General features: G+C 39.7%; 1 protein-coding gene across 20 annotated transcripts in view; it reads left to right on the top strand.

Moving 5' to 3' along the window:
• Positions 1–24,779, top strand: part of MYCBP2 (MYC binding protein 2) — a 300,050-nt gene that overhangs the window by 119,448 nt on the left and 155,823 nt on the right. For all 20 annotated transcript variants that reach the window (XR_009451352.1, XM_059684877.1, XM_059684883.1 and 17 more), the window contains 8 exons: positions 6,958–7,075; positions 11,647–11,851; positions 12,932–13,085; positions 16,204–16,376; positions 18,752–18,877; positions 18,968–19,095; positions 23,074–23,165; positions 24,122–24,256. Coding sequence is in view for 19 of the 20 variants with exons in the window: in XM_059684877.1 (XP_059540860.1) it covers positions 6,958–7,075; positions 11,647–11,851; positions 12,932–13,085; positions 16,204–16,376; positions 18,752–18,877; positions 18,968–19,095; positions 23,074–23,165; positions 24,122–24,256 (1,131 nt within the window). In the remaining variant the exon portion in view is untranslated. The remainder of the gene's footprint in view (positions 1–6,957; positions 7,076–11,646; positions 11,852–12,931; positions 13,086–16,203; positions 16,377–18,751; positions 18,878–18,967; positions 19,096–23,073; positions 23,166–24,121; positions 24,257–24,779) is intronic.

The raw sequence follows: 24,779 nt of genomic DNA, 5'->3' as shown, positions 1-24,779 counted from the left end.
GAATCCATGCACAGTTGCAGGAACTGGAGAAGTCGTCATCATAGTGATCATAAGTTGGAAACCATGTATTGAGAACACCAGAGCTACATAATAGAAATAGCCTGGATCCCTGAAACCATGGAACTGCCACCTCAGCTCTTTGCAATTGGATGCTTAACTAAATCAAAAATAGACTTCTGTCTTAAGTCCCTGTTTTTTGGCTTTCCTTATAATAGCTGAATCCATTTCCTGCTTACTACAGTGAGAGTGCTTTTCGTCAAAAGTATAGAAAATCCTTCTTTATTAGTTCAGGTCTTCCAAGAAGTAGATTCTAAGACAGGATTAAATGTTCAAAGAATTTATTGGGAGAAAACTCCTATGAAAGATAAAAGGGAAAAGAGCAGGAATAGGCAGGGAAAACCCTCTAGGCACGATGTAGGTCTAACCCCTGTGAAAAGAATGAAGAAAAATGGAATAGGCGGAATCTAGAATAGTGTGCAGTTCAGAGAGAGGTCAGCCAGGCCAGTGGGTGTCCTCAAGCCAATATGACCTCTGAAAGAGGCCCAGCTTGGGCAGCATGGGCAGTTTAATACCCTCACTGTGCTCAGTCACAGGCTGTTAGCATCCCGGGAAAGAATGGCCTTATGAATCCAAAGAGACAGCTTCTGAGGATCAGTCAGCTATGCTCCCTGCAGCAGATTGTCTTGAAGATCTGAGTGATCTATGTGTGTGGCTGCCCACCATTGAAACCAGGCTTCTTCATCAAGTCTGGAGAGATATAGGGTGGCTTCAGGCCAGACTTGACTCATTAATGCAATTTACCACTAGAACCTTCTTTCTTTTTGCCTTTTCACAATGTCTTATTCTTCCTATAGTCTTAAGATACCCCCAGAATCAACTGGGCCTACATGGCTTCTCGTTTACATACGTGAATTACTCTAATCTATCTATAATAATAAAAGCATAATATGCAAATAGACCCAACGACCAAACAGCTGAACGACCGTCCTGACAACCTTCCTGACGACCACGCTATGACACGCCCTGGCGCCAAGCCAGCCAAGGCGGGTGCAATGCGATTGTTCGGGGGGCCCCGCCATCACCCCAAGATCTCCCTGCTGAGGGAGGCCCACGACACCCTCTTGCGGTGATCGATCATGGTGTCCCAGCTGGGTGGGCGGGGCCTCTCTCTGCACCATGATTGATCGCGGAGCTCTGCGATCAATCACCCCAAAGCAGGAGGCCCAGGCCACCAGCCAGTGACACTGTGGCGGTGTGTAGGGCCGGCAAGTGATTGCCCCGCAGAGGGAGGCCCAGGCCTGCCAAATGATCACACCCCATGACTGTCGCCCACAGAAAGTGGCAGGGGAGGGGGGTAGCATTGCACAGATGGCAAGCAGTGGCAGCGGTGGGGGCAGGGTCAGCTGTTGGCAGCCAGAGGAAGGAAAGCCCCGATATGCCCTGATTGCCAGCCAGGCCTAGGAACCCTACCTGAGGGGTCCCTGATTGCGAGACGGGTAGGCCAGGCTGAGGGACACCCCCCGCCCCCATGCACAAATTTCATGCACTGGGCCTCTAATATGTACATAAAGGCCTAAGCGACTGAACGACTGGTCGACCGGTCGCTATGACACACACCACCAGGAGCCAGTGTGCTCCTACAGTGGGAGCACCACTCAGCTGACCGACGGGCGCCATACGCCTGGCTCACCGCTGGCATGAGCCTCTCTTGCCTCCGTAGCAGCACTACTGAGCGGGAGCAGTGTGGCACCCGACCCGGGCTTGGGCTGCTCCCTGGCTGCCTGCCGCTTCTCACATTACTACATCCTCAGAAGTCCCGGATTGCGAGAGGGTGCAGGCCAGACTGAGGGACCCCACCAATGCACAAATCTGTGCACCGGGCCTCTAGTTATTACATAAAATCCATATTGCCACTTTGGTCTGAAATCATTCCATTATGGAGACAAGGATGGAATTATGCCAACTACATAGTAAAGATTCATGATTCTTAATCCTGGCTGCACACTAAATTTACTTGGACAACTTCAGAAATACCATGTATAGATTCTACAGCTAGAATTTCTAAGAGGTTTGTGTTGGGGGTGAGGGTTGGTATTAGAGGCAGCTAGTGCAGTTCTATATAGGATGGCAGCAACTGTCTTTTAAAAGCCCCAGATTCTAATGCCGTCCAGAATTGAGAACTCCTGTTTATCCCGAGAGGATTGGGTCAGGTTCATTTGCAATGCACAGAAAATGAGGATGAAACAGAATGTCCTCAGTTACTTTGACGAATGTTGTTGCTAATGAGAAGGTATGATTGAGGTATAATTGAGTTAAGTTTCTCACTAAAAGGAGCAGAGCAACATACATTTCACATTATTGTCAAGAGGTTTGTATGACTATCACAGTCTTAATGACAAATACTGTGGTAGTAAAGAGAGCAAAAGGTCTTTGGCAAAATTACTTTTATCAAATGTCACTGGACATGACATTTGGATATTGGACACTGCATATGACAGAATATGAATGGCTTGCAGGGTTGAACGATTACTTTCACAGGTGTTAGAGGCAGCAGATGTTTTGCTTCACCTTTGAATGGCCTCACTGATGTGTAGAGACTGAGTCAGGGCTTATCGTTTGTGTGAAAGAGAATTTAGCAACTTTTTGTTCTGTTTCTCACTGAAGACTCACAACATAGAACAGGAGGTTTGATTATGATGACATCAGTATTGCTGCTGTTATTTAGCTGGTGATTATTTTGTAAGTCATGATATAAACTGGGAAAGGTGCATTGTAGTTAGACATGATGGAGCATTGATCATGTGTGCAGCAAGGAGAGCAGTTCTCCACAGATCAGACTGTACTTGGTTGTCATTCCACAGAAAATGGGTAAATCGTTATATTTCATGGTCTTCTTGGAAGGGAAATTGTGAAAATCATGACTATAATAAAAATCACAGACCTCTGGTAACTGTGAAATATAAAGAATGAACAGCATAAACCAAGATCCTGCCATACCACATTAAGGTGTAATTGCTATCGAAAGGGAAGGTGCTCATGTCAGTCTTTAATATGAAGAGGTTACCCAAAAACTTGACCTCAATGTCCTGATTATACCAATGCGCACCATCCTTGATTAGCAGTGACTTGTTCAGGTGATAATACCAACAATCTTCTGAGTATGTTAAATAGCTTGAATTTATCATTTTCACGAATATGATAGCTTTTGATGTTAAAAATAAAATATTAGGATTTGTTAAGAAAATTAAACTCTAATGAGTTTTGCTTTAACTGCCCAAATGTTTTCTAATGTGTAAATGTCCACTTCTGTTTCCATTGATTGAGTTGTAACTGTAAGGCTGAGTATATGTGCTGTGTGGAGAGCTAAGATGGATAGCCCAGTGAAATAATGCCTACACACTGTGCCTGGTGGATCAAGCAATTATTCAAAACCATTTTTGCTGTAAACATTCTAGTTACCCTCTTAGTCTTAATTAGGACTTGGAAGGCAGGAGTAAAGAGCTGGTTATTGATTCAAAAAGGAATTGACCCACTTTTATGGTGGAGCAATCCCAGGAGGAACAAAGCCCCTATAGCCAACATATTAACTACCACAAAGCAAAACATTTATAGACAGTTGAAATAAGTGTAGAGTTGGTGGGTCTTTTTTTAAGTTTCCAGTAATCAAGTGCTTTTAACTGGAATTTATTGTATAGCACACATTGATAATATGTGATTAATGTCAGATAAATATTGCAGTGTGCATGATGATAAAGATAGATAAATATTATTTGTATTTTCTTTTTTTAATGTATTGACTTGCCAAAATGACTGAGCTCAGTCTCTACTTTGGGTCCTGATTCTATCACTTGGTACCTATATGACCTTGGCCAAGTTACTTGACTTTCCTGTGTCTCAATTGCTTTCTCTATTAAATAGGAGTAAGTATATTTCCCTCAGAAGGTTGTTGTGAGAATTCAGTAAGATGATGCATGTTATTTACTTAGCACAGGGCATACCCCATAGTAAGTGCTCAACAAATGTTAGCTGTTATTATTGTCTCTTCTTAAAGTGAATGTAAGAAAAGTTTATGATGGCTTTTATACATTCACTCATGACATGAGTCTACCAACTCACTTTTTTGCTTATTTTGTCCAGTATGCTTCTAAATTTCTGAATTCCAAATTCTTTTACCATTTTCAATAAATTTAAACCTGGATGTTGGGAAATAGATTATATAGTTTAGATGTTTTTATTCTTTTCCAATAGAATTTTGCTAGTTTTTAAATGTTTCTGAGTTTCATCTTTTTCTTACTATACTGTTCTCCTTCTGCATTAATATTGTATACCATCATTGTGTCTGGAACAATTTAGACAAGGTTCAAATCTTTGCTTCATCTCTTACCAACTATATGACTGTAATTTATTAAGCCTTAGTTTGAATAAAGATTGTTGAGAAATTAAAATTCATCTCTTACACAACCATAATCTGATCACAATTTCTCCTTCTTTTACTTAGCTTTACTTAACTTTACTTGGCCATTGACATTATCAGTATTCAGTTCCCTATAGCCCTCTGCTTTTTTACTCTTTCACCTTTTTCATTTTATTTATTACCTAAGTTAGAGATTTTTTATTCTCTTCACCTATACTCTTGCCAGTATCCTCAATTTCTTTACCCTCTTGGTCTTGATGCTAAGGCATGACAAAACTTCAGGCATAAATCAGTCTGTATATTTTTCATGTCTAACTTAGGTTTCAGAAAAAAATTCACACATGTACAGTTTGTTATATGGTTTCCAGGTTCAATTAATTCTACTTATGATGGGCAGTAATCCTCCTGTTTTGTTGTTTTAAACTATTTGGTTTAAGATCTTTTGAGAATTTGATGAAAGATATGTGCTCTCTCTTCAGAATAGATACAAGAGCATATACACAGAAATTGACTTACAGATTTAAGAGATTCACAGATCTCCTGAAGCTCATTAAAAGACTGTCCAGAAGCCCTTTGGATTGGGTTTAAAACTTCTGATCTCAGTATTTTATTTGTTCCATTCAGCATCGTACCTTTTCTGTAATCTTCAGATTCTCTACTCACCTATTTCCTTTTTCATCTCAGCACATGACCTCTATTAGAACAAAAATACAAACTGTTAGGTGGGAAATTCTTTAGCCCACCAACTCTACAAACATACTTGCATCTACACTACTACTTTGCTTCTTTTTAATGTAATATTTATGAAGCCTATCTACACCTTTTCCTTAGGGATCAAGTTCTGTTTCTTGTCTCCTCTCTGACCTGTATCTTTAGCCTCTTTGTTTTTATTCTTTTAAACTTCAACTCTCCATCATTTTAAAGGACCAAAGTCCCTCCTTCAACTTCATTTTCCCTTTAGCTGGTGGTTCTTTCTTTTTCTCTTTCCCGCTGAGATGCTTGAAGGGATTTTGCGTAGTCTCTGACCCCACTGTTAACTTCTCATCTGCTACAGTGTTGTGCCTACTCCTACCAGAGACTTTCTTCTCACTAAAAAGTTGAGTGGTCAGTTGATATCTCTCTAAAGCATTTGGCATGTAGATTATTTCCCCCTTCTTGAAACCTTCTCTTCCAATAACTCACTTCATTTTCCAGAATTCATTATTCCTCATTGGTATGTCATAGATTTCTACTGGTTTTTCTTTCTCTGTCCATACTGACAGTGTTAGGAGAGACTCAGAATGAAAACCACGATTTCTTCTTTTCTCTTTTTAATCATCTTCATTCTCATAGCTTAAGAATGTTACCACTGTGTACCTTGTTACATAAGCAGTAATCCCTCCTGGCCTCTTATCAATCATTTGCCAAGTCCAATCGTTTGGTTTTGTTTGTTTGTTTGTTTGTTTGTTTTTTAGATAGCTGTCAAGTTCATTCATTGCTTTCAATCCACTCTGTTCCTAGTTTGTGCCTTCATCTTAACTCACCCAGTTATTGTGAAATTTTTTTAACTAGGTTTCCAGCTGTTAATCTTGCTCCTTTCATTTTTCATTGTAGCCTGAAAAATTATTAAAAATATATTTTATGTAATTTTTAAAGTTTAAAGTATCATAATAACATTGTCTCAAAATCAAAGCCCTTCGGTTATGTGTGGATTGTATCTATAGTGATAATTATTCTAATTACAGACAATGATTACTAAAAATGGTTAATAAATGGTAAATAGAGTGATACAAGAATCAATATAAGGATGTTATTTGTCATAATTGTTTATCATTTATTAAGTGTTAACTGTGTGCCAAGCACTTGACATATGTGAGCTTCCTTATTGTTCATAAGAACCCTATGGATTATTAGTATCTTCTGTGTTATAGCAGAGAAAAATGAAATGCAGAAAGGATGAGTAACTTGTTCAAAGTCATGGTCATGTTGGTGTTACTTATTGGAGCCAGGATTCACACCCATATCTTTAAGCTTAAGCTTTTAGCAACTGCTGCAGAGCTTCTCATGATACTGTATTCTGATTCGTTAACTACTGTGTTAAAATCTTAAGTTATAGTCCAGTGAAAAAAAGTAGAAAAGAGGACATAAAATCAGTTGTTTATTATAGTTCCTGGATTGAATTTTGTTAAATTATTGCATGATTATATCATCCAATAAATATTTATAGAGATCTTGAACATGCTATTCACTGGTAAAGATTAAAGAAATTTTCTTCTACAGCAAAAGTAGCACCAGTCTTTCAGAACAATTAAAAATTTTGTCTATAGTTAGGATAATAAATTCAGGAAATCTTTTAAATAATCTCCTTAAAATCAGTGATTATGTCATTTTCATCTTTGTGTCCTGAGCACCTAGAATGGAGACAGGAATATAGCACTTAAATAAATTTTTACTGAATATTCATATTAGTGCCTGTTACCTCTTTTCCTTATGCATTGTTTGTTTATGGTTTTTTATTTCAGTTGGGTCTTTTAAGATACTGACTTAATTTTTTTTTAACCTAGGGGATGTCCCACTCTTGTTCAAGCATTGCCGGGCCCTAGCACACAAGTTACTGCAGGCAGCAACCATACGGCAGTACTTTTAATGGATGGACAGGTCTTCACATTTGGAAGTTTTTCTGTAAGGAATTTTTAAAGCATTGATAATATTCATTGTACCATTGTCTTACAATTTGTCTACGTAAGCTATTTTTTCTGGTTTCAGTGAAATTCTTGTATTATAATTATTGCATATGCATATTTCCTGTCTCCACCCTCAATATACACAAAACTTGAATGACATTACTTTGAAATAATTTACTTTTCTAGTTTAGCATTAGAATTTATTGAATTTAACAGCTGTGTTATAATTAGAATGTTTATTCCACGTCAAAGTCCTTTAAGCTTTCATTAGAGCTAATTCTTTCATTTGAAAAGTCATTTCTCATCTAATTTGTAAAGATTCATTTTTCTTTAACATATATAATTCTATCTTAGAACTTTTTAAAAGTCTAGTTTTATTAGATTTGTTTGAAATTATAGCTTCCTTTTTCTTCTTTCTCCATTTGCCTGTCCGCTTCATTCTCTTTCTATTGACTACAGTAGATATCAAGGAAAAGCTCCATAAGATTGCTAATAAACCTGTATCATCGGTGACATGGATAAATATTCAGAACTTTGTAACCTAAGTCCTTGGGATGCAGTTTGCAACTCTTGATTTTTAAAAAATTTTTAATGTGAACTTTAAAAAAATAGTTTATTTGGAAATTATTTTAAGCACATAAAAAGGTTGTTTAGTTCCTCTAGTTATGTCCCTGGCAAATTTGAGCTGCTGCCTCTGTGCTGGGAGTGAGTTTATGAGCGAGCGACTTCATGGGGCAGCCCTTTAAGGGGAGCATCTCAGTCTCCCACAGCCTTTTGTCTTTCTCAGATGTAACCCCTGCTGGTCTGACAGCCAAATGTTATGGCTGGTTCCTTGGCTGGGGAGCCCGGTTTGAGGCTGAAAGCTCTGAAGCTGCTATCCCTTCTGATTCTTTTTTTTAAAAAATTATTTCTTTATTGATTTCAGAGAAAAAGGGAGAGGGAGAGAGAGAGAAACATTAATGATGAGAGAGAATAATTGATTGGCTGCCTCTTGCACACCCCCTACTGGGGATGGAGCCCGCAACCTAGGAATGTGCTCTTGGCTGGAATTGAAACAGCTGATGCTCTATCTACTGAACCAAACTGGCTAGGGCCCTCCTGATTCTTAATCTCCACACTGTGGGTGTGGGACCTGCCCAGTCTGCATCTCCACCCCTCCTACCAGTCTAGACGTGGTTTCTTCTTTTTATCCTTAGTTATAGGAACTCTGTTCAGCTAGTCTTCAGGTGGTTCTCAGTATTAGTTGTTTTAGAATCCTAGCTAATAAAGAGGGAATATGCTAAGTGACCCTCACGCCATCGCAAAAATGGTGGTGCCCACAGCCAATAAGGAGGGAATATGCTAATTGATTGCCATGCCCTCAAAGATGGCGGCACTCACAGCCACAAGATGGTGGCATCCAGTCCCCTCAGCCCCGCCAGGGTGGCAGGCGTGTGGCAAGGGCAGGCCCAGCTGCTCCACGCGCCTGCCTCCGGAGTCCCCCAGTCCCCTCAGCCCCCCAGCCTCCCAGGGCCACCTGAGATGCAGGTAAGCCTCGGATGACAGCTGCTCAGCCACCCAGGGCCGCCCAAGGCTCAGGTAACCAGGGCCGGCTGAGGTTTGTGCTACCGGCAGTGGTAGCAGCAGAGGTTTGATGGAGTGTCGCCTTCCCCTGATCGCCGGGTTACCTCCTGCCCCTGAGGGCTCCTGGACTGTGAGAGCGTGCAGGCTGGGCTGAGGGACCCCCTGCAGTGCATGAATTTTCATGCAATGGGCCTCTAGTTTAGTTATAATTTTGATGTGGTCATGGGAGAAAGCTAGCTCAGAGTTTACTTTCTCTGACATTTTGACCGGAAGTCTCAAGATCTCTTTTTTTTTTTTTTTTTTTTTACATCTACATAATACTCCACTGTGAATATATACTATAGTTTTTTCAATTAATTTTTTATATAGTTAAAGGACAAAATTTTATTCAGGGGTCTGAAAATTTGCAAATCATAAAACAGGAGCAGGTAACACCCAGAGTATTTTGAAGGGAAGAGAAAAATTGATAGTTTTTATAGTAAAAAGTACATTCTTGAAATCAGTAAGTCCTACAGTCTTAGCTTCTGGATTAGTTTTAGATTGTAATCTTCCAGATGTCTGGTGGTATGGACACATGAACATTCTTTCCTAAATTCTTCAGAGCATAATCTTTAGGATTTATATACTAGTACATATCTCCAGGAATTGATATACAACGGAAAAGTTCAAAAGTTTATGTCTTTGGGCTACTTATCATAAGATAAAACCTATTCCTCATGTTTCAGTCCATTCTGATTTAAGTGGTTTTTGTTAGCTTTGATCTGGTGATTCAATCAATTTTTTATGCTTGGTCATTTAAGTACTTTCCAATATTTTGCAGTGATAGGAATAAATATTGTTAGAGATGTATCTCTGAGGAAATTTTTTAAAAGTAAGATTGCTGGGTTGAAGGTTAAATACCTATGTAGCTTTGTGAGATAGTATCAATTCCCTTCTCTTTTTTATTCTCACCAGCAGTGTATGAGGTTGCCTATTTGTTCACAATCTTGTCAACAAAATGTGTTATCATACCTTTTAATTTATCTCAGTCAGATGGGTGGAAAAACGGCCCTGAATACTGTGAGAAGGCTTTTTCTTGTAGCTAGTGCTGTGAACCTTCAAGTCTTTACCCGTATTTAGTTTTCTGACATTAAGGGTTGGATTTTCTTTTTGTGGGGATGCTTTTGCCAGTGCCTTTTCTAAGACCTGCATACTCTTCTTCTCAAGCTCCCCAACCCCCTTTGTGCTCTCCACCCCACAGGCTTACAGTGGCACGTGGCTGAAAAAAACTCTGTTGAATTAGTTTTTTCCCTCTGGTTACAGATAACTTAAGGTTATGAAATCTGCTTTTTCTTAAAACTGCTGAAGGCTTGATTTATGTGTAGTTTTATTTGGTCTGTGTGTTGGTTTTGGGGGGAATGTGAGTGGTAATACTTGAAATCAGACAGTCATTATTGTCCTCCAGTGCCAAAAGTCCTATTTGTGAACTTTAATGAACTTAAATATGGTTTATTTATAATCAGGCATCTATCATATTTTTGGTCTGCTTTCACATTAGTTGGTTGATAGTAAAGGAATAGATATTTATTTCAAAAGTCAATGAAAAATATTTCTTTTCTCTCCCAAAGCATAATATATATCCCTGAATATGATGTACTTTGCTCACTGTTTACATTTTTATGCTCTTCTTTTTCTTTGTCAAAAAATAAGGATAGTCATTGAAAGAAGCTGAGAGAGAACACTGAATTATTTTGGCTTCTTCTCCAGTCATGTGCTTGAATTTTTTGGCTGCTACCAGCCATTTTACCTTCCCCTGCTTATCAAGGGGTTGAACCTCAGGTGCTTTTACAGTCAGTTTATAGCTGTATTTTCTTTCTGTGGTGTTGAAGGAGTAACAACAGAACTCATGAGAAACCTGGTAATTGGCTCAGAACTTAACTAAGCTATTGGCAGTACACAGGTATTTTTGTTCTTTTTTTAAAAATATAGTTTATAATTCCCATTACTTGTAAATATCCCTGGGTACTATGATGCAGCATTTTCTGCCCTCCAGAGGATTTTTGGAAGAGGGAGAGAGAAAGATCCTGTGCCAGGAGGTGGATAAATATTTACCAATCCATCTACATTCTTTTCAGCTAGTAGCATAGAGGAATTTCCTATTACTTTTCAAATTAAGTTCTTACCAAACCAGGTACATGTAGACAGCAAATAAGTGAATTAGCAGTTATTTGCTTAAGACATCATACCTTACTGTTGATTCTGTTGTTTGTATTGAACCATAAATTAAATGACATGATCATGTGAAAATGTACTTTTCTAGTTGTATTCACAGTTGTGGTATTTGTTGTTTTGGTCTTTTACTCAAATGTTTCCAGATTGTGTGAATTCAATAGATTTTCTGTGATGCTGTCAACTTAAAATGTCAAAGTGATTTTTTTAAATGTGCTATTCGTAATACTAATTTTTAAATATATTATGCATTTATATTCTTTTCATTTAAATATAAATGAAGACAGTCACAGTTTTTCAGGGAGATTTCTTACATGGAAAAGTATTTCAAGTTTGTTATTTTTTTTTTAATAATACACTTTGTGCCTGGCCAGCATGGCTCAGTGGTTAAGCATTTATCTATGAACCAGGAGGTTGCTGGTTTGATTCCTGGTCGGGCACATGCCCAGGTTGTGAGCTCGATCTCCAGTAGGGGGCGTGCAGGAGGCAGCCAATCAATGATTCTCTCTCATCATTAATGTTTCTGTCTCTCTCCCTCTTCCTTCCTCTCTGAAATCAATAAAAATATGTTTAAAAAATAATACACTGTGATTTCTTAGCAGAAGAATTCTAGGAATAATAAAAATTATTTTATACCTTTATAAATATTTGGTATAAATTTCACATGAATTTATTTTAAAAATTAACAATTGATGACTAATAATGTCTTATAGAGCTGTTTTTAACTACTGTCTCACTATAAAAATTATAGATTGTTTGTTCAGTAATATTGTTAATATGGTGCATTTAATCTTTTAGAAAGGACAGCTGGGCAGACCAATTCTGGATGTGCCATATTGGAATGCAAAACCAGCTCCCATGCCTAACATTGGATCAAAATATGGAAGAAAAGCTACCTGGATAGGTGCAAGTGGGGACCAGACTTTCTTACGAATTGATGAAGCACTGATTAATTCTCATGTGCTTGCTACATCAGAAATTTTTGCCAGTAAACACATAATAGGTAATACCTAAAACAAACCTACATCCCCACTGTAAATCATTATCTTGATTAATAGTAAATGGTTCATTTTTCCCTATTATGAGATATAATCTTATAGCTTTTTGTTTTCTTTCTGTCTGAAGAAATTTAAAAGAAGCTTCTGAGTGTCTTTTTTACATTTGTCTGTTTGCTGGAAGATTGCAATAATTGGGAGATCAAGAAACAAAGTATAAGCTAGAGAGTGGTAGAAATATAAGCTACATTGTAACCTAATTGAAAGGAGGAATTTTTCTATATTGGTTCTTATAAATTATAGAAATTAATTTTAGAAGGTTTCATAAATCAAACTTATCAATCCATACTTGTGTCCATGATATCATCCTATATAATAAAAGCCAAGTGACCAGAAGGACCAGAGACCAGAACTACCACGGCCCCTTACCCCAGTGGGCAGCCCCTCAGTGAGCGGATAGGGACGATCAGGCAGGCAGGCGAACAGTTAGGGGTGATCAGGGAGGCAGGCAGAGTGCTTAGGGGCAGTCAGGCAGGCAGAGGCGGTTAGGGGCAATCAGGCAGGCAGGCGAGTGGTTAGGGTCAATTAGGCAAGCAGGCAGAGGCAGTTAGGGACGATCGGGCAGGCAAGTGAGTGGTTAGGGGTGATCAGCCAGGCAGGTGAATGGTTAGGGGTGATCAGGCAGGCAAGTGAACCGTTAGGAGCCAGTGTCCTGGATTGCAAGAGTGATGTCTGGCAGTTGGACATCCCCTGAGAGGTCCTGAATTTTGAGAGGGTGCAGGCCGGGTTGAGGGCCTCCCCTTCTTCCCCTCTCCCCCACCCCTCTCCCCTGGTGCATGAATTTTATGCACCGGGCCTCTAGTTAATTATATAATAGAGTAGTATAGTGTAGAAATTAACAGCATGTGTTGTAGATTTAGACAGCCTGAGATTTTAGTCCTAATTCTGCTATTTAAAGGTTTTTAGTTATTTAACCTCTTTAAGTTTCAGTTTCTTCATCTGTAAAATGGAGAAAATAATAATACTTATAAGTTGGGGAAATATAAAAAAGTAATGCATCTTTAAAATATTAACTATTTTTTCTCAAGGCTTGGTACCTGCTTCTATGTCAGAACCTCCTCCATTTAAATGTCTTCTGATAAATAAAGTGGATGGGAGTTGTAAAACGTTTAACGACTCTGAACAAGAGGATCTGCAAGGATTTGGTGTGTGTCTTGATCCTGTATATGATGTCATTTGGAGGTAAGCTTCTCTGTTTATAAACTAGAGAAGTAAATAAATTTTGATCAAATTCCCTTCTTGTGATACTATGAAATTTATGTATGGATAGATTTTTCATACCTAAGAACTCCTGTTTAACTATTAACTACACTTTTATCATAGTGATTTATAAGGACCCTTATAGTATAGTGTATTGACTAAGAGCAAGTGTTCTGGGCCAAACTGCCTAAAGGTGTATTCCAGTTCCATAATTTACTTTCTGTGTGCCTTTGGAAAAGTTATTGTGACTCTGTTCCTCACTTTTTTCACTTATAAAATAACTAGTGTCCTGATGCACAAAAATTCATGCAAGAGTAGGCCTTCCTTCCCCCAGCTGCTGGCACCGGCTTCCCTCCGGGACCTGGGATGCCGGCACCGGCTTTCCTCAGGCACCCAGGACCCGGGCTTCCCTCCCTCCACTGCCCGCAGGCACCCAGTACTGTGGGGGGCTTTCCCTGGGCCAGGCCCTGGCTTTGTCAGGAAGGATGTCAGGAAGACGCCTGGTCTGTCTGGTCTAATTAGCATGTTACCCTTTTTTAGTATAGATAATAGTCAGTCTACCTCCTAGATTGGTATGAGAATTGGGGAACTTAAAACAGAGGCACATAGTAAGTGCTGTAGAAGTGTTTGCAACTGTCTTTATAGTTAGAAGTTTTACTTTCAAGAGTTCTGTTGTTTATTTTAGTCTTTCAGGACTGTTATCTAAAATTGTATAGAATTCAATGTTTATTGATACCATAAATATCTAATTATTACTAACTCTGTAGCAGAAATTATGCCAAAGACATTCGAGAATAAGATATGAGCTTGACCTTCAGGAATGTACATACCAAATTCCCATATTAGTAGAGAAATATGCAGGGTTATTAAACTCTAGAAATTATAAAAAATGGAGAGGTGGATATAGGTACTCAAGAAATTATATTGCATTTGTTTATGATTTATTATGGTGCTTTATATACAAAATGAGTAAAGAAAAGAATTAGCCTCAGAAGTTTTAGCTTTGAATGCTATAGGAAGTGTACCCTGCCATTACCAGAGTGGCTCATCAAAGCATTTACTATTTTTTTCCCCCTCTTGCTTAGTTTATTTGGCCTGCATAGTTTAGTAGGCCAGAATTCAGATAAGTTGAAAGGTCAAAGTGGTATGAGTGAGGAGGGGGAAAGACTTTTTCATCGTCTTCCTTCTGCCCGTGACTGCTTTCACTTCTATCAGTCCACCAAGAGGGATTTTTTTTTTATCAGTCCTGAGGCCTGCATTCAGTGAAGGATTACAGTGCTCCCCAGGTTGCTTTCATTGGAAGTTCTGGAGGCCAGAATTGAATTGGGTAGTGCTTTTGGATCTCCCTGGAAGCTTTATACAATATAAATTAAATAACAAGAGACTAGAGGTGAGTCATGTGTAGTAATTCTTATGAAGACAATGTTAGAGAACCAAAATTAGAGTGTTTACAGTGCAATAGAATGGATAGAATGGCGGGGATAGAGAGGCGAATTGTGTACAGATAGAATTATTTACTGATTAGAAGTCAATATACAAGAGATTTATTTTCTATATTCCTTATATGTTTTATTTTTAAATGAAGTAAATTTGCATTAACAAAAAGTAAAAATTGGCAGTTTGCAATTTTTTTCTAGGTACATTCATTAAATTAGAAATGCATTCTCTGAACTAGAGATTATAGAACTAAGGTTCTAAACAGCCATTTCCCTGGGGTCTTAGCAGAACTCTGAAGTGTGAAGTGTAGTGCCCAGTTAGTTGAACCTTGCCTTTTTCACAAATGGTGGCAGCAATGGGACAGATGATCTTAAATACCTTGCCAGGTCCTTGATCCAAAATAGATATTAAAAGATGAAGGACAGTCTTCTCCGTGTTCTAGTAAACTAGCTAAAATGTGTTTTTCTTTCATTAGGATCAGACTTCCATTTTATTATCCTGACTTCTGGCTGCTTTGTGTTTTTTAGTAGTGTGTTTTTGTTTTACAGCTCTTAAGGCATTTTGGATTTCTTATAATTTTTACTAGAGGCCCGATGCACGAAATTCATGCAAGAGTAGGACTTTGCAGCCCCGGCTGCCTCGGCCCTTGCAGCCCTGGCTTCATCCAGAAGGGTTGTTCCACTGTTAGGCCATTTGGTCGATTTACATATTACGTTTTTATTATTATAGACTAGTGGTCTGGTGTATGAAATTCATGCACAGGTGTGGGGGGGAGCTGTCTCCCTCAGCCCAGACTACACCTTCTCCAATCTGGGACCCCTCGGGGGGTGTTCGACTGCTGGTTTAGGTCCAAACCAGCAGCTGGACATCCCTCTCGCAATTCGGGACTGCTGGCTCCTAACCACTCACCCGCCTGCCTGTCTAATCGCCCCTAACCACTCGCCTGCTGGCCTGATCGCCCCCAACTACCCGCCCCCCCCGCCAGCCTGCTCACCCCCAACTGCCACCCCCTGCCGGCCTGCTTGCCCCTACCTACCACCCCCTGCTCGCCCCCAACGGCCCTCCCCTGCTGGCCTGATCGCCCCTAACCACCTCTGCCTTGGCCCGACCACCATGGCTTTGTCTGGAAGGATGTCCAGAAGGTCTCCCTGAAGGTCTCCCTGTCTAATTAGCATATTACCCTTTTATTAGTATAGATTGCTGCTTTACTGTTAGTAGGATTGAACATCTGCATAATTCTGTTTGCGCTTGCTTTTTGAGAACAGCATTCCATGTCTTTTAACCACCTTTGATTGTCTCTTACTGGCTTTCAGGAGCTCTTATAATTGTGGATATTGTTTTACCTCATATTTTCTTTTGACATGTCCTTTGCCTTTCAACTTTTAAAATGGAATTTTTATTGTACACATGCTTCATACCTATATGTATGCATCAGTTAAGTATACTGTTGCTCTATATTCATGAAGTATTGTGATCTATATTACTATTTTGTTTAAATTGTTTTACTTATAAGTGGCATAAGTTCTTTATATGTTTAGTTCAGTTATGGAAAATAATGAGCTATATTTGTCCTGTTTAAACTGCCTTATTCTCTTTGTATCATCAATTACGTTTTACAAATGAAACTGTATGTTGAGGTGCTGTAATTATTCTCTCTTGAAAGGTTTCGACCAAATACTAGAGAACTGTGGTGTTACAATGCAGTGGTTGCTGATGCCAGACTTCCTTCTGCAACAGACATGCAGTCCAGATGCAGCATTCTAAGCCCTGAACTTGCATTACCAACAGGATCAAGGGCTCTCACCACCCGATCTCATGCAGCTTTGCACATTCTAGGTAGGGTTGCTATACGATGATCAGATAATTTTAGCTAATTTTCATTGTGTGCTGAGTATTTTTAAAGAGAATTTAATTTTGTGTATTATTTTGTCACGTTTGTTAAACAATATGCTAGATGTAAAATAGGTTATATCCTATTAAGAGATTTATCCTACAGAAAACAATACCTCAAACTTGTACCAACACCATGAAAGATTCATATATACCAAATATAAAGCAGCCTGGATATAATTTTCCAATATAACTATTGTAGATTTTTATTTATTTATTTATTTATTTATTTATTTATTTATTTAAAATATATTTTATTGATTTTTTACAGAGAGGAAGGGAGAGAGATAGAGAGCTAGAAACATCGATGAGAGAGAAACATCGATCAGCTGCCTCCTGCACATCCCCTACTGGGGATGTGCCTGCAACCCAGGTACGTGCCCTTGACCGTAATCGAACCTGGGACCTTTCAGTCCGCAGGCCGATGCTCTATCCACTGAGCCAAACCGGTTTTGGCTATTGTAGATTTTTAAAACTAACTTTAGCTCAACCCAAATACATAAAGTTTAGAGATCTACACTGGATATTCAAATGTAAAAGTATATTTAATTTATATACGTTATTTTAAATTCTATAAAATATTATATTAATTTTATAGATTAATTCTCTTTATACAGTACAGTTTTCCACAGCACATCAACTTCATTTCTATTTAATTAATTTGGGATATAGCATTCTCTCTCTCTTATATGTATATATATGTTTATATGTATACTAGGGGCCCGGTGCACGAAATTCGTGCACTGGGTGTGTGTGTGGGGGGGGCGGGGGGGGGGGAGTGTCCCTCAGCCCAGCCTGCCCCCTCTCACATACTGGGAGCCCTCAGGCATTGACCCCCATCACCCTCCAATCGCAGGATCGGCCCCTTGCCCAGGCCTGACGCCTCTGGCCCAGGAATCATGCCTGTGCAGGGGACCCCCATCTCCCTCTGATCGCTTGCTCCACCCCCCGCCCAAGCCTGACGCCTCTGACCCAGGCTTCAGGCCTGGGCAAGGGGACCATCATATCCCCCCAATCCCCGGCTCCGCCCCCCGCCCAGGCCTGATGCCTCGGCCAGAGGAGTTGACCCTCATCACCCTCCGATCACCAATCACCGGATCGGCCCCTTGACCAGGCCTGAGGCCTCCAGCAGAGGTGTCAGGCCTGGATAGGGGACCCCCAGCTCCCCGCGGTTGCAGGCTCCGCCCCTGCCCAGGCCTAACGCCTCTGGCTGAGGTGTCCGGCTCGGGCAGCAGGGACCCGCAGCTGCAGCGGCCCTGCGATTGTGGGCTCCGCTTTAGGCCCAGGCAAGGGACCCCTAGCTCCCGGGACTGCCAGCTTCGACCGTGTCCAGCTCCCATCGCTGGCTCCACCCCTACTTCCTGCTATCACTGGCCAGGGCGGCAAAGGCGCCTGATTCTCCGATCATGGCTGGGGGGCAGGGCAAAGGCGGCCCCAGGGCCGCCTTTGCCCTGCCCCCTAGCTCTTAGCTACCCCCTGGGTTTCCGATCACTGTCAGTGGCAGGGGGCTTCTTCCTGCTTTCCCTTTCGCCTCCCTGCATTGTGCCTACATATGCAAATTAACCGCCATCTTGTTGGCAGTTAACTGCCAATGTTAGTTGGCAGTTAATTTGCATATAGCCCTGATTAGCCAATGAAAAGTGTATTGTCGTACGCCAATTACCATTTTTCTCTTTTATTAGTGTTGATGTGTGTGTGTGTGTATATACACGCACACATACACACACACACACGCACACATACACATACACGCTGTTGTGGAAATTTTTTACTTTTACACATAACTGCTCATTCCATTTCTTTAAAAATACCCTTAAAGAGATTCAGTTATGTTTATGTAGAATTTTCAATTGTGAAATCGAATTTCTAAGCATAATTACTAGATCACAAATATAATTGCTTGCTTTTTTCACAAATTTCATCTGTTAACCATTGTGAACATCCAGAACTACCATCAGTTGAAGTTATCTCAGGTTAATGTGTCTTCTTCAAATAGTATTTTAAAATGAAACTAAAATAATTCAGAATTTCATAAAAGGAAGAAGTTTGTAAGGACTCAAAGATTAAGCAATTTCATCTTTTCAGAGATAAGGTTTTGTGCAGTAAATTGTCATACCATGTATTTTTAAATATAATGATGACCCAATGGAGAGTGTTTATTCATTGCATATGTCCATGAAATGCTGTTCAACGCTTTGAATACATTTGCTGAGCACACTTACAGTTTATTATTTTAATTTATCCCCTATAGTATCTCATCTCATTAATATAATGGGAGATTATAACTTCAAGGAATTGAATGCTTACTTATTTGTTTTTAGGTTGTCTTGATACCTTGGCAACTATGCAGGATTTAAAAATGGGTGTTGCAAGTACGGAGGAGGAGACTCAAGCAGTAATGAAGGTTTACTCCAAAGAAGATTATAGTGTAGTGAACAGGTTTGAAAGTATGTATATTTACATTTAGGAGATATTGTCTTCTAACTGAAATATGTCTGACTATTTTAAAACATGAATCGTCTTTTTTTTTTTTTTAGGTCATGGAGGGGGCTGGGGTTACTCTGCTCATTCAGTAGAAGCTATACGTTTTAGTGCTGACACTGACATTTTACTTGGTGGTCTTGGTCTGTTTGGTGGTAGAGGAGAATATACTGCTAAAATTAAGGTAAGCAGTTCATTGACACTGTTGCCTTTTTTGTTTAAAGATGTTTTGACTTGGTTCATTCTTTTCATATTGCTTTCGTTTAAAAAGGACTTGCAGAAACTGGTAAAATCTATAAGTATTAATACTTTATATACTACTAAAATCTTATGTACAATAATACTAAGTCATTCATTAAAAACCTAAAAGTTAAGTAAGAAGGGATCAAATAAGTGGAAGATGATTTTTTTAATAGCCTTGCTGGATATAGTAATGTTGGTTTCAGATACTTGCTTTTCATTACCTTGAATACTTCACGCCATTCCCTTCTGGCCTGTAGAGTTTCTGATGAGAAATCACTTATAACCTTATAGGAGCTCCTTTGTAGGTAACCAACTGCTTTTCTTTTGCTGCCTTTAAGATTCTCTCTCTGTCTTTAATTTTTGGCATTTTAATTATGATGTGTCTGGGCATAGATCTGTTTGGGTTCTTCTTGGTTGGGACTCTTTGCCTCCTAGACTTGTGTGACGTTTTTCTTCACCAGGTTTGGGATGTTTTCTGCCATTATTTCTTCAAACAGGTTCTCTAGCTCTTGCTCAATTTCTTCATCTCTTGGTACTTCTCTGATGCAAATATTGGTATATTTCATGGTGTCCCACAGCTCCCTTAAGCTGTCCTCCTGTTTTTTAATTGTTTTTTTTTCTTTTTGGTTCTCTGATTGAGTGATTTTCTCTACCCTGTTTCCTAATTCACTGATATAATCCTTGACTTCCCCTAATCGGCTGTGTATTCCTTCCAATGTGTTCTTTATTAGTGCTATGTCATTCTTCATTTCTGACTGGGCTTTTATTTGTTACCATATCTTTTCTCATGCTATTGAGCATCCCTGCTATCATTATTCTAAACTCTATATCTGATAAAGTTCTTATCTCTATTTCCTTTAGCTCTTCTTCTAGAGAATTTTCTTGTTCTTTCATTTGGGCTTGTTTTTTGTCTCCCCATTTTGGCTGCCTGTTTGAGTTTGTGTCTGTGTATTAGATAGATCTGCTATGAATCCCAAACTCTAGTGCAGGACAGTGTCAGACACTGTTTGTGACTGGCACTGAGTACCTTTTTTGGATCTATCAGCAATCCACAGTTGTGGCTCTGTCAGCTGGGAGTGGAAACTTTTGGAAAGGACCAATATGTGCACCAAGATCTGCTTTTCCTAGCCCCTAGCCCTCAATTAGATCAGGCAAAAACTCAAAGCCTCCAGAGATCCACATCTCTCTGTTGTCTGATTGTTACTCAGTTTTGATTAGCCTGAGGCTATCCACCACAGGGTGGAGCAAGAGGTTTTGCAACAGGGTGGGGCAGTTGCATCTGCCTGCAGGCTGGTTGTTATTCTCAGTCTCTTAATGGGCCTCAGAAACTCCACAGGGTGGGGCAAAGGTGTTTTCAATAGGGTGGAGCAATTGCTTCCCCCTCAGGCAAAACTGCCTGGATGGTAAAGGTCTCTAGAGAAGGTGTCCTTTGCAGTATGAAGAATGACTCAGCACAAGAAATCAGGGTATCTGCCTTCTGAGTTCTAACCCCAGACTCCCCAACTCTGGCTTTTGCTCACACTGCTCCATTCCACTCTGCCCTCCCTCTGCCAGAGCCCAAGGTGAGCAGCTACAAACCAGATTTTGTGGCTTGGCCCTTTAAGAGGGTGCTTGCATTTCCAGCCCCCATTTTTTGTTTGTATCATTCACCCTTGTATGCCCAGTTCCTAGAACTGTATGTATTCAAAGAGATTTGTTAAAAATAAGCAAGGGAGCCAGGTTGGGGCGACTTATTAAGAAGTTTTATATCATGCTGCAAAGACAGAAATGAGAAACTGCTACATAACTTTAAGGAAGTATGCTGATCAATTGTTCATTTTAAAACATTAAAAGAAGAAATCCTCAGCTTTGTGGAATATGGGTTAGAGCAAGGAGAGAAAGGAGATAAGACTAATTACTTGTTGTTGAGCTATTCTAGCAAGTACCAGTGGATATGGGTGGACCACCCAGCTTTGGTACCAGGAATAGAGTGGACATAGTGATGGTAGAGAGGTATGGAAAAAGGGAGCATTCCAGGTCTCTTCTCTCAGTAACTAGCAAAGAATGATAGTGCCATTTATCAGAACATTGACGGCAGGAGGAGGGAGAGATGAGTCACTTCAGAATGAATGAGTAAGATGGAGCTGCTGGGGGAAATCATTGGACTATGGAGATTAAGATCTGCGCTGAAGATGGATTTCAAATTGTCCTATATAATAAAAGCCCAGCAACCAAAATGGCAGAATGATGACTACCCCTTGCCCCAGCCAGCCCCACCCCCCAGAAGGGACCCCACCCCAATCGGGGGCATGGCTGGCTGGCAAACCATCCCCGGCCCCTGGTGCCCCAGCGGGGACCCCCACCCTGACCGGGGGTGTGGGCAGCCTCTTGCTCCTGCCAGCCCCGCCCCTCAGCAAGGACCCCAACCCCAATCCAGTGCCCCCATCAGGGCTGGCCGGCCAGCCCCCACCCATGCACTGGGCCTCTATCCTATATAATAAAAAGGGTAATATGCAAATTGACCCTAACAGCAGAACGATCAGAACGACCACTCGACCAGTCACTGTGAGGCGCACTGACCACCTTTCGGTCCCTTTCCCTGGCCAGTAGGCTCTGATCGCCCAATGGTGAACATGGAACCGGGGGTGGATGGCAGGGGATCTGGGTGGTGCCAGGCCAAAGCCCCCACCCCACTAGTCTCCCCACACATAGGGGGCAGGGCCAGTGAGCAGGCAGGAACGGCTGACTTCTTAGTCCCTTCCCCCAGCCGTCAAGCTCCGATTGCCCAATGGCAAATGGGGATCCAGGGATGGGGGCCGGCGGTGTGGGGTGGGGGCCGGCGAGTGGGTGGAATGGCTGACCTCTCGGTTCCTCCCCCCGGCTCCAATCATCCAATGGAAAACTGGGAACCAGAGGTGGGGGGCGGCAGGGGGTGGGGCCAGCTGCAGGTAGCTGGGGAAGATCGCAGGCCAGGTCTAGGGACCGTACCTGTGCACAGATTTGTGCGTCAGGCCTCTAGTTAGCATATAATTGAAAAATCAAGACATGCACACAATAATTGTGCAGTAAATTTTAATGCTCCTTTCTTTTCCTTCTGAGTATTTTATCCACCTTTCTTATAGTTTGCCTGCTATAATTCTTCAGAGAAATAGGGAGTTTTTTATATGTATTAGTTCATTAAAAAAATAAACTCTTCCTCATAATTCTCTATTTTTACTTGATCTCATAACCTTTGCCAATTTGATATCTTCTCTTTTATTCCTTTTCAGAGACTCTGTGTCCTCTCCTTTTTTTATTACCATTTTATTCACACTCTTCATCTCTCCTTTTCCCATGCCATATTATTTTGAATTGTTTTTTCATTACTTATGTTTTTAAGGATTTTTATTTTCTATTATTCCTCTCTCTCTCCATAGCTAACATTTTCTAGCCTTTTTTGCTGGGCATTTTTCTGAGCATTTTTCCACAAATACTATTCCATTTAATTTTCACAGTTATTATAGAAGTAGGCTGTGTTAGTATCCATCTCTTTTTTATGGATAAGAAAACTGGTTTCTAAGATCTCTCAGCTAGTAAATGTTGAAGCAAGATTCAACCTCACTTAGATATATACTTTGGTTGAGTGCTCTCTTTCAAATTATAAACTTCTCTCCTTCAGAGGTTTATATTTGGTACAGAACTATTTGGAGCACTTGACATTAAATAGATGAATATATAAGGAAGGAAAATCGATTACTATAGACTAAGTCATGGTATGTGTTTCTTGACTTAATTATATATGTCTGTATATTTTACTTAATAACGTTTAAAAATAGGTGCTCTGATTTTTCACATTTTGTAGTGTCCAGAAAATATTGACACATGCAAACTTATGAGCATACTATTCAGCAGATTTATGTGATGAAAGGTTGAGCACAGTATGTTTTTCCCCTTTCCCCAGCTGTTTGAGTTGGGTCCTGATGGAGGAGATCATGAAACTGATGGAGACCTTCTTGCAGAGACTGATGTGCTGGCTTATGACTGTGCTGCTAGGTAATGATTTCTTCATTATTCAGTGTAGTCGTTTCAGATACTTAATGTGAAAAATTCATTATAAATAAGTAAACATAATTTTAACAGGAAGTTTTAAGTAATCAGTGATCACATACTTGAGAAATTAAATTATATATTAGATAATGTGTTGCTTTTAACAATGCTGCATTAAAAATAATAGTATTTCTACATTGAAGATAAGATGAAAATATTATACATACATTTTGCACACTTTTATTTTTATGCATTGCTTAGAAAACACCTAATATGCTAACGTTCTATTGATGCGATACAATTATTTACTACCTAACATTATATATATAGTGTCAAATAGACATACTGGGCCATAATTCAGATCAACTGTATACTCTAACGCAGCCATGGGCAAACTACGGCCCGCGGGCCGGATCCGACCCATTTGAAATGAATAAAACTAAAAAAAAAAAAAAAGACCGTCCCCTTTTATGTAATGATGTTTACTTTGAATTTATATTAGTTCACACAAACACTCCATCCATGCTTTTGTTCCAGCATTCCGAGCCAGTTAAGAACCCATTGTGGCCCTCGAGTCAAAAAGTTTGCCCATCCCTGCAACATCATGCATATAATATCTGCTTAATTATAACACACTTGGAGGGAGGTAGTTGACTTTACTGGTTTTTTTTTTAAACAATTTTTAAAAATTTGGTCTTATTTTAATATAAAAGTTTTATAGCACTTAAGCAAGTTTTAGAATTCAAGATGGAGGAGGAAGAAATATCATGTTATGACCACAACACAAGTAAATATTATTTGTGTTCTTGTCTAGGCATTATTAAATAAAGGGTTTTAAATACTTGACACAGGTCTTATAATGCAATGAATTTCATGTTTTATTTATAAAGGATTTAAAAAACTAATGTTTGTAGTGGAAATGCAAAGGCATTGTTTTTGACTCACTATTTTTTTTTTTGCAGAGAAAAATACGCAATGATGTTTGATGAACCAGTTCTTCTGCAAGCTGGGTGGTGGTACGTAGCCTGGGCTCGAGTGTCAGGACCCAGCAGTGACTGTGGATCTCATGGACAAGCTTCTATCACCACAGATGATGGGTAAGTGGAATGTTTAAGTGTTCCTTAAGCAGCTCTCATTTTTGGTAGTGGAATATTGTTTAGAAATCTCAGAAGTTTTTTTGGTAGGATAAATCTTAGTAAGGCTAGAGCATAAAATGACTTCTAAAATTAAATTTATATAATCTTATGCCAAGTTAAAGTCTAGACCAGTGATGGCGAACCTTTTGAGCTCGGCGTGTTAGCATTTTGAAAAACCCTAACTTATCTCTGGTGCCGTGTCACATATAGAAATTTTTTGATATTTGCAACCATAGTAAAACAAAGACTTATATTTTTGATATTTATTTTATATGTTTAAATGACATTTAACAAAGAAAAATCAACCAAAAAAATGAGTTTGCGTGTCACCTCTGACATGCATGTCATAGGTTCGCCATCACTGGTCTAGATGTTCCTGATAATATACATGCAGTATATTATCAGGACAGTAAAGGGAGATAATGGCACTGCAATTCTTAGCTCTTGTCAGGTGGCATTTGTGTATATTTCTGAGTGTTACATT

Source organism: Myotis daubentonii, chromosome 2 (genome assembly GCF_963259705.1).
Source record: "Myotis daubentonii chromosome 2, mMyoDau2.1, whole genome shotgun sequence".
In the NCBI taxonomy this organism is placed as follows: Eukaryota; Metazoa; Chordata; class Mammalia; order Chiroptera; family Vespertilionidae; genus Myotis; species Myotis daubentonii.
The sequence above is the reverse complement of the archived record's forward strand: the minus strand, read 5'-3'. Positions and strand labels throughout refer to the sequence as shown.